This window comes from Pseudophryne corroboree, chromosome 7 (genome assembly GCF_028390025.1).
Source record: "Pseudophryne corroboree isolate aPseCor3 chromosome 7, aPseCor3.hap2, whole genome shotgun sequence".
Classification (NCBI taxonomy): Eukaryota; Metazoa; Chordata; class Amphibia; order Anura; family Myobatrachidae; genus Pseudophryne; species Pseudophryne corroboree.
The window spans coordinates 382,696,486-382,714,010 of record NC_086450.1 but is presented as its reverse complement, the minus strand read 5'-3'; the positions used below and the strand labels follow the sequence as shown (position 1 = coordinate 382,714,010).

Genomic DNA, 17,525 nt, shown 5'->3' with positions numbered 1-17,525 from the left:
AGACACACACACACACCCCTATCACACAGGGGAGCTATTGGGGACAGACCCACACTAAAGTCTGTCAGAGAGACCGGATGTATAGATCAGAATACTTGTACAATATATTCTGGTAGAGGTACACTTGTTCTTAACTAACGCTATCTTAAAATGACGTGTAGGATACTTAAGTGTCTGTAGAATCACAGTGCTGATAAATCAGCCCTGCAGTCTCGGAGACCAGTCACAGCTACTGTGAGAAGATGGCGCCCAGCGTCTCAGTCAGGGAGTGAGGGAGAGTGTGAGACAGCTCCAGGGCGGGAGCACCAGCAGTAGATGGTGCCTGGAGCTGGGGGGGGCTACAGGTCAAGCCCCTTATCCCTTATGCTGGTCCTCACCATCTGGTACTATGGAGCCTTATTAAAAATGGATAATATATTATCCGACCTGTGCTCCCCTGCCCTGGTGGATATAGTGGGGTCCCTGCACGGCCACAGTGTCCACGCCAGCGTCGCGGTCCGTCTCCTCAGACCGCGATTTCCCTGAGAATCAGCCTGAAGTGCTGCAGCCCTTGAAGTCTTCTAAATAGCTTTTTCAGGGCCGCCTGCGCAGCTCCCCCCTGTTAAGTGACCTGCTTATGCAGACATCAACCTTAAAACGGAGCTCACAGTGCCTGAAGGTGAGGTTATATAGAAGGCCCCGCAATGCATCCTGGGACAGTCTAAAGCTTTAGCCTGTTGGTGCCTCTGGATCAATATCCATCTCTACACCCCGATGTATTCCCTGTGGAAGACAGTGTACCCCGCTGCAGAAAATAAACTATAGAAAACATCAGCTATTGCTTCAAGAACTGACAGAATTGCATAACACATAAAAAGCAAGAGCTAAGAGTGACATTTAAGGGCGTACTCTGAGTTTGGCCATAGTTATGTGCAGGGTGCGGTCGGGATGTCGGCTCCGGAATCCCAACATGTGGCCAAAATACCGGCGCTGAAACTTCAACTCTAACATCACTTGGAATGCTGATACCGGAATCGGATGTCCTGAACGTAAGTATGCCAGGGTCTCCTACATTTTGGACGCGGGGGGAAAGGAGTTTAGGTTTGGGCTGCGGGAGGGGGCAGGTTAGAGTTAGGCTGCATGAAGAGAGGGTTGGGGGGAGGGTAAGCATACTTACCTGACCCATTGAGATTAAGAGCATCAGGATGCCGGTATAGGTCTTATGACTGCTGGCATCAGGTATCACACCCTTCTGTGCAGCCATAGAAGCCTGACTTACTACCTTACAATGCAAGAATCCGTAGTTCTAATGTGGGATTTTCTGTAACAGCAAGCGGAATTTGCGCCACCCAGTAGCCTATCCTACTGCATTCATCTCTGAATCAAGCCCTCAACTGCTAAGTGAACCAGATGCAAATTTTTAATTGAGAACACCTATAATCATATATAGAGCCTCACAGCACTGAGATCATGGATTCGATTTCCACCATGGCCCTGTGTGGATTTTGCATATTCTCCCCATACTTGCATGGGTTTCCTCCGGGTACTCCGGTTTCCTCCCACACTCCAAAAATATACTGGAAGGTTAAATGGCTCCCAACAAAATACGAACCCTAGCGTGTATAGTATGTACTTAGGGCAGAGTAGATGGGCCAAGTGGTTTTCAGCTGCCATCAAAATTATATGATCCTTCCCCAACGGAGTATGCCGCACGCTTTATTTATGTAAAAGAAGTGTTCAGTGCTTTATATTTAAACTTTTTTTTACTGTGTTGCAGTAGTTTTAGGGGGGACTTCAATTAGTAAGCCTTGTGGCTAATTACCGCACCTTGGCGATTCAATTAGTGCAGATTACTCATGTTAATCGCAAAGTGTGGATTTTTTTTTACTTGCAGCCTCTGGAGCTGCAAAGGAGACTCAGCAAGAAAATGACACAATCGGAGGTTTAACACCGGGAGACTCCAACCAAGAAATGTACAGATGGCGCTTTAGTTCAAAGGTGCTGCAGTCCACCAGCTGGGGTGGTCAACTATACCCCAAAAGTGACAATTTATACAGTCAAAATTTGCTGTGGTGCGCTCCCTGGGTTACTTGGGCAATGTTCACTCTTCAGAAGGACGGTGTAGAATTCTGATGGGGATGTTCTTTTTTATTTCCGGCAATAAGTCCCCACTCCAATTCACATAATTTTACCATAGAGATGAAAAGAGAAAGTGATATATAGTGAAGTACGTTCGAAATGAGTTCTGTTTATATTAATTCAATGAACTCAAATGTATCTCGAAATTAATCCAACAACATGGAATCCCCCTAAATTTGCAGACCCACGTACCAGATTAAGTGGGGTGTCAGTCGTGCCCACCCAAATACGCCTGTGGTATTGCTTCCACTGATTCCTAGCAGGTCTCCTCCAGGATAGTCCACCACTTCTCCACTCCGTTTTGAGTTATATCCCCAAAAAGTAGGAAGAAAATGGCAACATATAGTGAAGTACTATTTGTTATGGTGTCCAAACAGTATATTTTATTAGGTTTAAAATGCAACAGAAGGTCTCTTAAAAACTTCGCATATGTCATCAAAGTGCAAATTTGCAAGAATAAATAATTTATATTGTAAAAATAATTTTTCAATCCACCACAGATTAGTGGACCCACGTACCAGAGTTGTAGGGGTGTATCAAATGTCCACCCAAAAACGCATCAAATATTGCTCCCCGGGGTTTACAGCAATGATCTGCGGATTCCCTCTGGATGTAGTAGACTGATTGGAGGTACCTACTACATCCAGAGGGAATCCGCAGATCATTGCTGTAAACCCCGGGGAGCAATATTTGATGCGTTTTTGGGTGGACATTTGATACACCCCTACAACTCTGGTACGTGGGTCCACTAATCTGTGGTGGATTGAAAAATTATTTTTACAATATAAATTATTTATTCTTGCAAATTTGCACTTTGATGACATATGCAAAGTTTTTAAGAGACCTTCTGTTGCATTTTAAACCTAATAAAATATACTGTTTGGACACCATAACAAATAGTACTTCACTATATGTTGCCATTTTCTTCCTACTTTTTGGGGATATAACTCAAAACGGAGTGGAGAAGTGGTGGACTATCCTGGAGGAGACCTGCTAGGAATCAGTGGAAGCAATACCACAGGCATATTTGGGTGGGCACGACTGACACCCCACTTAATCTGGTACGTGGGTCTGCAAATTTAGGGGGATTCCATGTTGTTGGATTAATTTCGAGATACATTTGAGTTCATTGAATTAATATAAACAGAACTCATTTCGAACGTACTTCACTATATATCACTTTCTCTTTTCATCTCTATGGTAAAATTATGTGAATTGGAGTGGGGACTTATTGCCGGAAATAAAAAAGAACATCCCCATCAGAATTCTACACCGTCCTTCTGAAGAGTGAACATTGCCCAAGTAACCCAGGGAGCGCACCACAGCAAATTTTAACACCGGGAGAACCAAACTGATTAAACGTCTTCCACGGAATCAGTGCGTTAGTGTGGATTAACCTCTGATTTACAATGTGGGAAAAAGGCTATTTAATAAACGCTGCGGCTAACTGAATTCCCCCTTAGTGTAGTTGAACAAATTTGTATCAAAGGCTGAAACCATCATCAACATCGGTAAGCAATTTACACTGGGGTTTCAGTATGCGCAAGTCAGACCCTCTCCAAGCAAACGGCAATATTAGTAGCAATTTACGCTGCACTGCCGCCCCATGCCCTTACTGTACTTTGTTCCCCTTTACACACCCATTCTAATCCGGTCTCCTAGTCGGAAACTGTCGCAAGTCTCTGCTACGCACAAAAAAAGTAGTTGAACAACGCGACAAATCCCATTTACGTCCAGCTCTGAATGAGGCCCTCAGTGTTCTAGGGGCACTCTCACACCCCTGCCAAGCAGCCAGTTCACCTGATGCCAGCACCATGCTAGCCATACCTGGATTGGTTACTTACTATGAAACCTAATGACAGCAACATGCGGTAAACGCGTGAATACCCCCAGGACCCATGAATGGCACAGAGGAGACTATGGCCATTGGCCTAACATGCAGTTAAATGGCTCAGCTCTGGCTAAGGAACATCCCCGGTAACCAGGGTCGGACAGGCCCATAGGGACACAGGGATTACCCCTGGTGGGCCCCACTGCTCTCTGCAACCCCTCTCGTGATCGGGTTCCAGACTGTGCACATAAATGATACATATGTTACCTTATATTGCACAGGAGTATGGTGTATTCTCTAGTGCAGTGGTTCTCAAACTCGGTCCTCAGGACCCCACACAGTGCATATTTTGCAGGTAACCCAGCAGGTGCACAGGTGTATTAATTACTCACTGACACATTTTAAAAGGTCCACAGGTGGAGCTAAATATTTCACTTGAAATTCTGTGAGGAGACCTGCAAAACATGCACTGTGTGGGGTCCTGAGGACCGAGTTTGAGAACCTGTGCTCTAGTGCATTTAACTGCTACATGATCATGCACGCACTAGCAGTAATTATATATATATATATATATATATATATATATATATATATATATATAATATCTACCTTAATGGCCCCTGACTATGCACTCGCTAATTCTCTAAGAATCTGTGGTGGCTGGCCACACCCCTAAGCATGGGACCCTAACACTGCATTCTCCCGTGGGCCCTTCATGCCCCAGTCCCACACTGCCAGCTCCGTCCTCGCTGCGAAATGGAGGAAACAAACAAGGAAACGAAGTCGCTTTTTCTGTGAATGAGGAGGAGGGGAGGAGGGCGCGGCCACCGCGGCGTAACGAGCGTGCGCTCCGCCCAATCAGCGCGCGAGGGGGGCGGGCTGATGCCAGCGCCGACCAGTAGACGCCAAGCGGTGGGCCGGGGCGCGCCTCCCCTCACCACCACGAACATTGTTGTGGAGTGACGTCAGCGCTAGACGATGCGGGCGGCCATTACTGCTGGCTGTGTGATTCCCTGAAGCCATCTGAGGAGAGGGGAGAAGGCCATGGCCAGGACCACCAGCCAAGTGGTGAGATGCCACTCTGCGGGTTAGATGTCCGGGGGGTGGCGGGGGAGGGCGAAGGGCACCTGGGCTGGGCGAGGGAGAAGGGGGCTGTGAGGAAGGAGGTCAGCGCATAGGCGGCAGGCCTCTCCCATACACAGCTGCAAGGATGGGCAGATGCCCCTGTGCCCTCAGCCTGCCTCCTGTCCGCACATGGGGAGGGAGTGTAGTTGAATGCCAGTCTGGCTGGATGAGAGTGCCCTCACTGGGGTATACAGGCCTTAGTATTATTACTACCCATACAGCCCCCTCCCTTTCCACACTGACATTTTACATAATGCCCCAAATCCCCCTGGTAATTCCTTCCCCATAGCGCCCCCAGCCCAGCAGCCATCCACGTCAGTGACTTCACCTCTCTGCCCCAGCCTGGGGATCTGCAGGTGAGCTAACACTGCAAACGTGTTCCTGCCCAAAATATGCACCCCCTGCTGGAGGGTCCGTGACTTGTATCCCTTGAGGCATTAAACTGTAGTGATGCCTGACAGGGGGCAATAAGCTGTAGTGTTGCCTGACAGGGGGCAATAAGCTGTAGTGATGCCTAACAGGGGGGCAATAAGCTGTAGTGATGCCTAACAGGGGGGCAATAAGCTGTAGTGATGCCTGACAGGGGGCATTAAGCTGTAGTGATGCCTGACGGGGCAATAAGCTGTAGTGAAGCCTGACAGGGGGCAATAAGCTGTAGTGAAGCCTGACGGGGCAATAAGCTGTAGTGAAGCCTGACAGGGGGCAATAAGCTGTAGTGAAGCCTGACAGGGGGCAATAAGCTGTAGTGAAGCCTGACAGGGGGCAATAAGCTGTAGTGATGCCTGACGGGGCAATAAGCTGTAGTGATGGCTGACGGGGCAATAAGCTGTAGTGATGGCTGACGGGGCAATAAGCTGTAGTGATGCCTGACAGGGGCCATTAAGGTGTAGTAAATATGCAGAAATCTATGTTGTTGTTTTTCCCTTCCAACCTCATAAACAACTTTCAAGTTCCCTTTCTGGCAAGTGAAAATAGGAAGCTAGTCTGAGAATAGTAAACATGATGTTTTATTGAATGGTGTAATAGGTGGAATACTGCTATGGTTTATCAGTCATTCACAGAAAAGCTTCCATTGTACATTGCACTATACTGAAGAAGAGCTGTCCATCAATGCTGTGTTATTGGCCTCTTCCTCTGAGTTGCCTGCTAGTTTACCTGCTAACATTTATGGCAGGCGTTGTATTGGATAATTATGGCGACATGTACCTACTTGTGGATGTATACAAGGCTCTGGAATGTGCATGTGACTTTTACGTGCTTTTTGACAGATCATATTTTTTCTAGGTCTTTTTCTTGTTTAGCTGACGTACTGCATTTGGAGACATTTTAAGCTGTCTTGTTTTCTTGTGTGTGTGTGTATATATGTGTGTATATATGTGTGTGTATGTATATATATATATATATATATATATATATATATATATATATATATATATATATATATATAATATCTCTCTCTCTCTCAAAACAATAATGAGCTTTCTCTAACGTCCTAGTGGATGCTGGGACTCCGTCAGGACCATGGGGAACAGCGGGCTCCGCAGGAGACAGGGCACATCTAAATAAAGCTTTTAGGATCACATGGTGCGTACTGGCTCCTCCCCCTATGACCCTCCTCCAAGCCTCAGTTAGGTTTTTGTGCCCGTCCGAGAAGGGTGCAATCTAGGTGGCTCTCCTAAAGAGCTGCTTAGACAAAGTTTTTTTAGGTTTAAATCTCAGTGAATCCTGCTGGCAACAGGATCACTGCATCGAGGGACTTAGGGGAGAGATTTCCAACTCACCTGCGTGCAGGATGGATTGGAGTCTTAGGCTACTGGACACTTAGCTCCAGAGGGAGTCGGAACACAGGTCATCCTGGGGTTCGTCCCGGAGCCGCGCCGCCGACCCCCCTTACAGACGCTGAAGATCGGAGGTCCGGAAAGCAGGCGGCAGAAGACTCCTCAGTCTTCATGAAGGTAGCGCACAGCACTGCAGCTGTGCGCCATTGTTGCTACACGTCTCACTGATTCAGTCACGGAGGGTGCAGGGCGCTGCTGGGGGCGCCCTGGGCAGCAATATTAAATACCTTTAGTGGCGAAAAATACATCACATATAGCCATTAAGGCTATATGTATGTATTTAACCCAGGCCAGTTTTCTTAAAACCCGGGAGAAAAGCCCGCCGAAAAAGGGGCGGAGCTTATTCTCCTCAGCACTCAGCGCCATTTTCCTGCTCAGCTCCGCTGGTGAGGAAGGCTCCCAGGATTCTCCCCTGCACTGCACTACAGAAACAGGGTAACAAAGAGAAGGGGGGCATAATTTGGCGATATTGATATATTAAAAGCGCCTATATCAAAAACAACACCTTCTAGGGTTGTTTATATACATTTATAGCGCTTTTGGTGTGTGCTGGCAAACTCTCCCTCTGTCTCCCCAAAGGGCTAAGAGGGTCCTGTCTTCGATTAGAGCATTCCCTGTGTGGCTGCTGTGTGTCGGTACGTGTGTGTCGACATGTATGTCGACATGTATGAGGACGATGTTGGTGTGGAGGCAGAGCAATTGCCGGTAATGGTGATGTCACCCCCTAGGGAGTCGACACCGGAATGGATGGCTTTAGTTATGGAATTACGTGATAATGTTAGCACATTACAAAAGTCAATTGACGAAATGAGACGGCCGGAAAACCAGTTAGTACCGGCTCAGGCGTCTCAGACACCGTCAGGGGCTGTAAAACGTCCCTTACCTCAGTCAGTCGACACGGGTACCGACACAGATGAATCTAGTGTCGACGGTGAAGAAACAAACGTATTTTCCAATAGGGCCACACGTTATATGATCACGGCAATGAAGGAGGCTTTGCAGATCTCTGATACTGCTGGTACCTCAAAAAGGGGTATTATGTGGGGGGTGAAAAAACTACCTGTAGCTTTTCCAGAATCAGAGGAATTGAATGACGTGTGTGATGAAGCGTGGGTTAACCCAGATAGAAAACTGCTAATTTCCAAGAAGTTATTGGCATTATACCCTTTCCCACCAGAGGTTAGGGCGCGCTGGGAAACACCCCCTAGGGTGGATAAGGCGCTCACACGTTTATCAAAGCAAGTGGCGTTGCCGTCTCCTGATACGGCCGCCCTCAAGGATCCAGCAGATAGGAGGCTGGAAACTACACTGAAGAGTATATACACACATACTGGTGTTATACTGCGACCGGCAATAGCCTCAGCCTGGATGTGCAGTGCTGGGGTAGTGTGGTTGGATTCCCTGACTGAAAATATTGATACCCTGGATAGGGACAGTATTTTATTGACTCTAGAGCAATTAAAGGATGCGTTTCTTTATATGCGAGATGCTCAGAGGGATATTTGTACTCTAGCATCAAGGGTAAGCGCGATGTCCATATCTGCCAGAAGAAGTTTATGGACGCGACAGTGGTCAGGTGATGCGGATTCCAAAAGGCATATGGAAGTATTGCCATATAAAGGAGAGGAATTATTTGGGGTCGGTCTTTCGGACCTGGTGGCCACGGCAACTGCCGGCAAATCCACTTTTTTACCTCAGACCCCCTCCCAACAGAAAAAGACACCGTCTTTTCAGCCGCAGTCCTTTCGCTCCTATAAAAACAAGCGACCAAAAGGACAGTCTTATCTGCCGCGAAGCAGAGGAAAGGGTAAGAGAGGGCAGCAAGCAGCCCCTGCCCAGGACCAGAAGCCCGCCCCGGGTTCTACAAAGCCATCAGCATGACGCTGGGGCTTTACAAGCGGACTCAGGAGCGGTGGGGGGTCGACTCAAGATTTTCAGCAATCAGTGGGCTCGCTCACAAGTGGACCCGTGGATCCTGCAGATAATATCTCAGGGTTACATGTTGGAGTTCGAAAGGTCTCCCCCTCGCCGGTTCCTAAAGTCTGCTTTACCAACGTCTCCCTCAGAAAGGACGTCGGTATTGGAAGCCATTCACAAGCTGTATTCTCAGCAGGTGATAGTCAAGGTACCCCTCCTACAACAGGGAAAGGGGTATTATTCCACACTATTTGTGGTACTGAAGCCAGACGGTTCGGTAAGACCTATTCTAAACCTGAAATCCTTGAACCTGTACATACAGAAATTCAAGTTCAAGATGGAGTCACTCAGAGCAGTGATAGCGAATCTGGAGGAAGGGGACTTCATGGTGTCCCTGGACATAAAAGATGCTTATCTGCATGTCCCAATTTACCCCTCACACCAAGGGTATCTCAGGTTCGTGATACAAGACTGTCATTATCAGTTTCAAACGCTGCCGTTTGGTTTGTCCACGGCTCCTCGGGTCTTTACCAAGGTAATGACCGAAATGATGGTTCTTCTACGAAGAAAAGGCGTATTAATTATCCCTTACTTGGACGATCTCCTGATAAGGGCAAAGTCCAGAGAACAGCTGGAAGTCGGTGTAGCACTAACCCAGGTAGTGCTTCAGCAACACGGGTGGATTCTGAATCTTCCAAAATCTCAATTGACCCCGACAACACGTCTGCTGTTCCGGGGAATGATTCTGGACACGGTTCAGAAAAAGGTGTTTCTCCCGGAGGAGAAAGCAAGGGAGTTATCCGAACTTGTCAGGAACCTCCTAAAACCAGGAACTGTGTCAGTACATCAATGCACAAGAGTCCTGGGAAAGATGGTGGCTTCTTACGAAGCAATTCCATTTGGCAGATTCCATGCACGAACATTTCAGTGGGATCTGCTGGACAAATGGTCCGGATCGCATCTGCACATGCATCAGCGGATAACACTGTCACCAAGAACAAGGTTGTCTCTCCTGTGGTGGTTGCAGAGTGCCCATCTGTTAGAGGGCCGCAGATTCGGCATACAGGACTGGGTCCTGGTGACTACGGATGCCAGCCTACGAGGCTGGGGAGCAGTCACACAGGGAAGGAACTTCCAGGGCGTGTGGTCAAACCTGGAGACGTCCCTTCACATAAATATACTGGAGCTAAGAGCGATCTACAATGCTCTAAGCCTGGCAAAACCGCTGCTTCAGGGTCAGCCGGTGTTGATCCAGTCGGACAACATCACGGCAGTCGCCCACGTAAACCGACAAGGCGGCACGAGAAGCAGAAGAGCAATGACAGAAGCGGCAAGGATTCTGCGCTGGGCGGAAAATCATGTCATAGCACTGTCAGCAGTGTTCATCCCGGGAGTGGACAACTGGGAAGCAGATTTCCTCAGCAGACACGACCTTCACCCGGGAGAGTGGGGACTCCATCCAGAAGTCTTCCACATGATTGTGAACCGTTGGGAAAAACCAAAGGTGGACATGATGGCGTCTCGCCTCAACAAAAAATTGGACAGATATTGCGCCAGGTCAAGAGACCCTCAGGCAATAGCTGTGGACGCTCTGGTAACACCGTGGGTGTACCAGTCAGTGTATGTGTTCCCTCCTCTGCCTCTCATACCAAAGGTACTGAGAATTATACGGAAAAGGGGAGTAAGAACAATACTAGTGGCTCCGGACTGGCCAAGAAGAACTTGGTATCCGGAACTTCAAGAGATGCTCACGGAGGATCCGTGGCCTCTACCTCTAAGAAGGGATCTGCTTCAGCAGGGACCTTGTATGTTCCAAGACTTACCGCGTCTGCGTTTGACGGCATGGCGGTTGAACGCCGGATTCTAAAAGAAAAGGGCATTCCAGAGGAAGTTATTCCTACCTTGATGAAGGCTAGGAAGGAAGTGACTGTACAACATTATCACCGCATTTGGCGAAAATATGTTGCGTGGTGTGAGGCCAAAAAGGCCCCAACGGAAGAATTTCAATTGGGTCGATTCTTACATTTCCTGCAAGCAGGATTGTCTATGGGCCTAAAATTGGGGTCCATTAAAGTTCAAATTTCGGCCTTATCAATCTTCTTCCAGAAGGAATTGGCGTCAGTTCCTGAAGTACAAACTTTTGTCAAAGGTGTACTACATATACAACCCCCAATGGTGCCTCCAGTGGCACCGTGGGATTTGAACGTAGTTTTGAATTTTCTCAAATCTCATTGGTTTGAGCCTCTAAAATCGGTAGATTTAAAATACCTTACATGGAAGGTAACCATGTTATTGGCCCTGGCTTCAGCCAGGAGAGTTTCAGAGTTGGCGGCTTTATCGTACAAAAGCCCATATCTGATTTTCCATTCGGACAGGGCAGAACTGCTGACACGTCCTCATTTTCTCCCTAAGGTGGTTTCGGCTTTTCACTTGAACCAGCCTATTGTGGTGCCTGCGGCTACTAGCGACTTGGAGGACTCCAAGTTACTGGACGTTGTCAGAGCATTAAAAATATATATTTCAAGGACAGCTGAAGTCAGAAAATCTGACTCGTTGTTTATATTGTATGCACCCAACAAGATGGGTGCTCCTGCGTCTAAACAGACGATTGCACGTTGGATCTGTAGCACAATCCAATTTGCACATTCTGTGGCAGGCCTGCCACAGCCTAAATCTGTAAAGGCCCACTCCACAAGGAAAGTGGGCTCATCTTGGGCGGCTGCCCGAGGGGTCTCGGCATTACAACTTTGCCGAGCAGCTACGTGGTCAGGGGAGAACACGTTTGTAAAATTTTACAAATTTGATACTCTGGCTAAGGAGGACCTGGAGTTCTCTCATTCGGTGCTGCAGAGTCATCCGCACTCTCCCGCCCGTTTGGGAGCTTTGGTATAATCCCCATGGTCCTGACGGAGTCCCAGCATCCACTAGGACGTTAGAGAAAATAAGAATTTACTTACCGATAATTCTATTTCTCATAGTCCGTAGTGGATGCTGGGCGCCCATCCCAAGTGCGGATTGTCTGCAATGTTTGTACATAGTTATTGTTACAAAAATCGGGTTATTACTATTGTTGTGAGCCATCTTTTCAGAGGCTACTTCATTTGTTGTTATCATACTGTTAACTGGGTTCAGATCACAAGTTGTACGGTGTGATTGGTGTGGCTGGTATGAGTCTTACCCGGGATTCAAGATCCTTCCTTATTGTGTACGCTCGTCCGGGCACAGTACCTAACTGAGGCTTGGAGGAGGGTCATAGGGGGAGGAGCCAGTACGCACCATGTGATCCTAAAAGCTTTATTTAGATGTGCCCTGTCTCCTGCGGAGCCCGCTGTTCCCCATGGTCCTGACGGAGTCCCAGCATCCACTACGGACTTTGAGAAATAGAATTATCGGTAAGTAAATTCTTATTTTTTCTCTCTTGTCGGCCTATATAGTACATTGCTAAACTCTTTTGAGTACTAGTGCTTTGGCACCTCCCACAGTCTCAAGGTCTGAGATAGTAAAAGGTATATGATAGCAGTGTTTGAATTTTCTAAGGGCTGTATTTATTAAGAAATGGATTTTCAAAATGCTAGATTTTTGCTGATTTTGCCTGCCAGATTTAAAAAGGCAATAATATTTAATGCAAAACAAGCCTGTTTTTTCATTTACTATCATTGCCCTGTTAAATATGGCAGAAAGATTCAGCAAAAATTGTGGATTTTGAAAACCCATTGCTTAGTAAATATACCCTTAAGGTTTAATGATACGCCTCTTATATGGAGTAAACAAAAATGTTTTTTCATTTTTTGGTATTATCTTTTCTGTTGCTTGTGTTTGTTGTTTTTGTTTCTCTGACCACCTTGCTTATGTACAAATGTGACGTACACGTTCAATTAGGTAAAGGTAAAAAAATGATGCATTGAAATCTTGTCAGCAATAGCTTTAAAAACAAGGCTGTGTACCTGGTGAACAGGTCGTTCAGCTTGGTTGCTGGACAACCGTTCCGTCACTAATTGGATTACACATGTAGAGGGTCACATTGCAGGTGTTTATTGTATATTTCAAGATATACCATGTATTCCGATTACTAGACAATGGTGTGTGTACATGTGTCTTTAATGTTCAATGCAACATAATGTATAGATTGAAAAAAACATTTGTTTTAGACCTGTATATGCCTGTAGGAAGGTGTGTATATTACCATATCACTGCCTAAGGCAGTAGTTATACCTTCCTATTTATTACAGATACAAACATTATTTGTTCTTGTGCATCATAATTCACATTAAGGAGTGTATTTATCAAAGCGCGGAGAGAGAAAAAGTGGTTGGTACTTTATTTCTCTCCAATCATCTCCTTTCATTTTTCAAACAGCCTGTGAAGTGCGTTAGAAGCTGATAGGTTAGTGCTTTGCCTCTTTCCACTTTATCACTCTTTACTTTGATAAATACCCCCCAAATACTTAATCAATCACACATGGATATCCTTCTATAAACAATTAGAAACAGCATAACCTTATTTTTTGGTTCTGAAAGATCTACATGTCTGTTTGTCATAACTAGCTTCATTATGTAAGGCAGTATCTATTTTAGGTTATCTGGTGATTGAGTTTGATATAATTTATGATTTGAAAGCCCTGTGGCCGGACCCTGTTATAATTACGATAAACCATGTAAAGCTTGTAAGGGGGTAATATGATCTGTATTTTTAAGTACAGATTCATAACACATCTTGGATTTAGAATAGCATCTGTGTAATATGTATAGTCCTATTTGTGTTTGCTGGGTACATTCTAAAATTGGTTTATTGAAAGTGATCAGAGCACAACAGTATGTAGAATGCAAAACTTTAAAGTGTACTGGGTTAGTTTTTTTTTTATCAGTAAGACCTTAAGTAACAAAAGTAGAATGGATTAATAATTATTACTCATAGTCACACTGATAAAATATAATTTTGTTGTTTTGACTGCTTGGTTAGGTCCTATCCTTATTTTGTATTAAGCTTTCCATGAGCTATGATGGTTACCCTCAAGTGATACTGTCCTTTCTCTTACGTCCTAGAGGATACTGGGGTCCATTTAGTACCGTGGGTATAGACGGGTCCACTAGGAGCCTTGGGCACTTTAAGAATTTGAGAGCGTGGGCTGGCTCCTCTCTATGCACTTCCTACCAGACTCAGTTTAGAAAATGTGCCCGGAGGAGCCGGTCACGTCGCTGGAAGCTCCTGAAGAGTTTTCTGCATTTATTTTCTATGTTTGTTATTTTCAGGCAGGGCTGGTTGGAACCAAGCCTGCCTGCTTCGTGGGACTTACGGGGGGAACGGAAAACCATTGTAGGGTTACTGGTCCCGTTCCCCGCTGAAGATTACTGAGCTCCTGAGGGAACTATTCGCAAGCCCCACCACGGTGAGCGTACGTTCCTGCAGCACGCTGCCACCCCTAACAGAGCCAGAAGAATGAAGAGTGGTGAGTACTGAGCCGGCGTCCCAGTTAGCGGGGCGTCGGCCATTATGGCGGCACAAGGGTACGGAGATGCACGGCTTCTATATGGGGCAGAAGTCGTCTCCACAGTACACAACTGCGTCTCAGTACACTGTACACGGTACCCAAACTGGCAAACACAGTCTTAAAACGGTTCTGCTCCATTTTAAGCACAAATATTACCTCAGCCAGTATAAAAAAAGCAGGAAGACTGCGCTGACAGGGACGCGCAGCTCCTCCGGTGTGACTCCAAATTACCTCAGCGGTACCAAGGGGTCATAGCAGGGGGGGGAGCGACTATTGGTGTACTAAGTCCCCTATCAGGATACTTGGTCTGCGACCCGGCTAAGCTTGGCATTAGCGGTAAGGGCGCGGTGGGGGCTGGCTCCAAACAACTCTGTGTCTCCCTGAAGGGCTCTTTGTGGGTTACTTGTGCTTAATGTTTTTGCTGTGTGTGTGTGTGTGTGTGTGTGTGTGTGCTGTCACATTTACATTATGTCAGGCAAAGAGTGTGTTTCTTGTACAGTGGAGTGTTCCTCTTCACCAGGGGGCTCACTACTGGGTACTCAGGGCTGAACCGGAGTGGGTTATTTCTCTTAAATGAATTATTTCCACTCTTTCTACAAAATTGTCCCGCGATGAGAAAGAGACGCAATACTTAAAACAGACTGTGGATGAGTTTACGAACAGAGACTCAGTCCCCAAAACAGCGTCTCAATCCCCTCCCATTTGTCCGCAAAAGCGACCTCTGGCCCATATCCTGCAGTCTAACTCTGACGCTGATAGGTCAGACATGGAGGAGGGGGAGGAGGACTCAGAGCGGTGGGGGGGGGGGGAATGAAGCTTTGTCACAGGGAATAGATGCTCTTATAGAGGCTATCAGAGATGTTCTGCATATTCCTGATAAGGTGTCAGAGGAGTGTGAGGAATCTTATTTTCTCTGACGTCCTAGTGGATGCTGGGAACTCCGTAAGGACCATGGGGAATAGACGGGCTCCGCAGGAGACTGGGCACTCTAAAAGAAAGATTAGGTACTATCTGGTGTGCACTGGCTCCTCCCTCTATGCCCCTCCTCCAGACCTCAGTTAGAATCTGTGCCCGGCCAGAGCTGGGTGCTCCTAGTGGGCTCTCCTGAGCTTGCTAGAAAGAAAGTATTTGTTAGGTTTTGTATTTTCAGTGAGATCTGCTGGCAACAGGCTCACTGCTACGTGGGACTGAGGGGAGAGAAGCAAACCTACCTGCGTGCAGCTAGCTTGTGCTTCTCAGGCTACTGGACACCATTAGCTCCAGAGGGATCGAACACAGGGCCTGACCTCGATCGTCCGTTCCCGGAGCCGCGCCGCCGTCCCCCTTGCAGAGCCAGAAGACAGAAGGAGGAGATAAAATCGGCGGCAGAAGACTCCGGGGGGGCAGCAATAAGAATACCTTTTGGCAATATGTACACCTAATACAGTCTGGAAAACTGTATATGTGTAAAAAAAAACGCCATTAAGCTATACAAAACGCGGGAGAAGCCCGCCGCTGAGGGGGCGGGGCCTTCTTCCTCAGCACACCAGCGCCATTTTCTCTTCACAGCTCCGCTGGAAGGACGCTCCCCAGGCTCTCCCCTGCAGTATCCTGTACCGTTAGGGTAAAAAAGAGAGGGGGGGCACATAAATTTAGGCGCAAATAGGATGATAAGCAGCTATTGGGAAAAATCACTCATTATAGTGTAAATCCCTGTGTTATATAGCGCTGTGGTGTGTGCTGGCAGTGACTTTTCCCCCATCCGATGAATTAAATGAATTGTGTGAGGAAGCGTGGAGTTCCCCCGATAAGAAATTAGTGATTTCTTAGAGGTTACTGATGGAGTACCCTTTCCCGCCAACGGACAGGTTACATTGGGAAACATCCCCTAGGGTGGACAAGGCGCTCACACGCTTATCAAAAAAGGTGGCACTGCCGTCTCAGGATACGGCCGCCCTAAAGGAGCCTGCGGATAGAAAGCAGGAAGCTATCCTGAAGTCTGTGTATACACACTCAGGTACTATACTGAGACCTGCTATTGCTTTAACATGGATGTGTAGTGCTGCAGCCGCATGGTCTGATACCCTGTCAGACAACATTGATTCCCTCGACAGGGATACTATTTTGCTAACCATAGAACATATAAAAGACGTCGTCTTATATATGCGGGATGCACAGAGGGACATTTGCCTGCTGGCATCAAGAATTAATGCAATGTCCATTTCTGCCAGGAGAGTATTATGGACTCGGCAGTGGACAGGTGATGCTGATTCTAAAAGACACATGGAGGTTTTGCCTTATAAGGGTGAGGAATTGTTTGGGGATGGTCTCTCGGACCTCGTATCCACGGCAACAGCCGGGAAGTCAACTTTTTTACCTCAGGTTCCCTCACAGCCTAAGAAAGCACCGTATTATCATGTACAGTCCTTTCGGCCTCAGAAAGGCAAGCGGATCAGAGGCGCATCCTTTCTGCCCAGAGGGAGGGGTAGAGGAAAGAAGCTGCACCAGGCAGCCAGTTCCCAGGAACAAAAATCCTCCCCCGCTTCCTCTAAGTCCACCGCATGACGCTGGGGCTCCACAGGCGGAGCCGGGTGCGGTGGGGGCGCGTCTACGAAACTTCAGCAACCAGTGGGTTCGCTCACAAGTGGATCTCTGGGCTGCACAAATTGTTTCTCAGGGATACAAGCTGGAGTTCGAGGCGACTCCCCCTCGCCGTTACCTCAAATCAGCCTTGCCAGCTGCTCCCAGGGAAAGGGAGGTAGTACTGGCGGCAATTCACAAGCTGTACCTCCAGCAGGTGATAATCAAGGTCCCCCTCCTTCAATAGGGACGGGGTTACTATTCCACAATGTTTGTGGTACCGAAACCAGACTGTTCGGTGAGACCCATTCTGAATTTAAAATCCTTGAACACTTATATAAGGAAGTTCAAGTTCAAAATGGAATCGCTCATGGCGGTTATTGCAAGCCTGGAAGAGGGGGATTTTATGGTGTCACTGGACATCAAGGATGCTTACTTGCATGTCCCCGTTTACCCACCTCACCAGGAGTACCTCAGGTTTGTGGTACAGGATTGTCATTACCAATTCCAGACGTTGCCGTTTGGTCTGTCCACGGCACCGAGAGTATTTACGAAGGTAATGGCCGAAATGATGATACTCCTTCGGAAGAAGGGAGTTATAATTATCCCGTACTTGGACGATCTCCTTATAAAGGCGAGGTCCAGAGAG

The 17,525-nt window shown here is 47.1% G+C and overlaps 1 protein-coding gene across 1 annotated transcript in view; it reads left to right on the top strand.

The window, feature by feature from the left end:
• Positions 1-4,865: 4,865 nt before the first annotated feature.
• Positions 4,866-17,525, top strand: part of PDPK1 (3-phosphoinositide dependent protein kinase 1) — a 215,568-nt gene continuing 202,908 nt past the window's right edge. Inside the window, exon 1 of the mRNA XM_063934575.1 lies at positions 4,866-5,017. Within this exon, the coding sequence (XP_063790645.1) occupies positions 4,994-5,017 (24 nt within the window). The 5' untranslated portion in view covers positions 4,866-4,993. The remainder of the gene's footprint in view (positions 5,018-17,525) is intronic.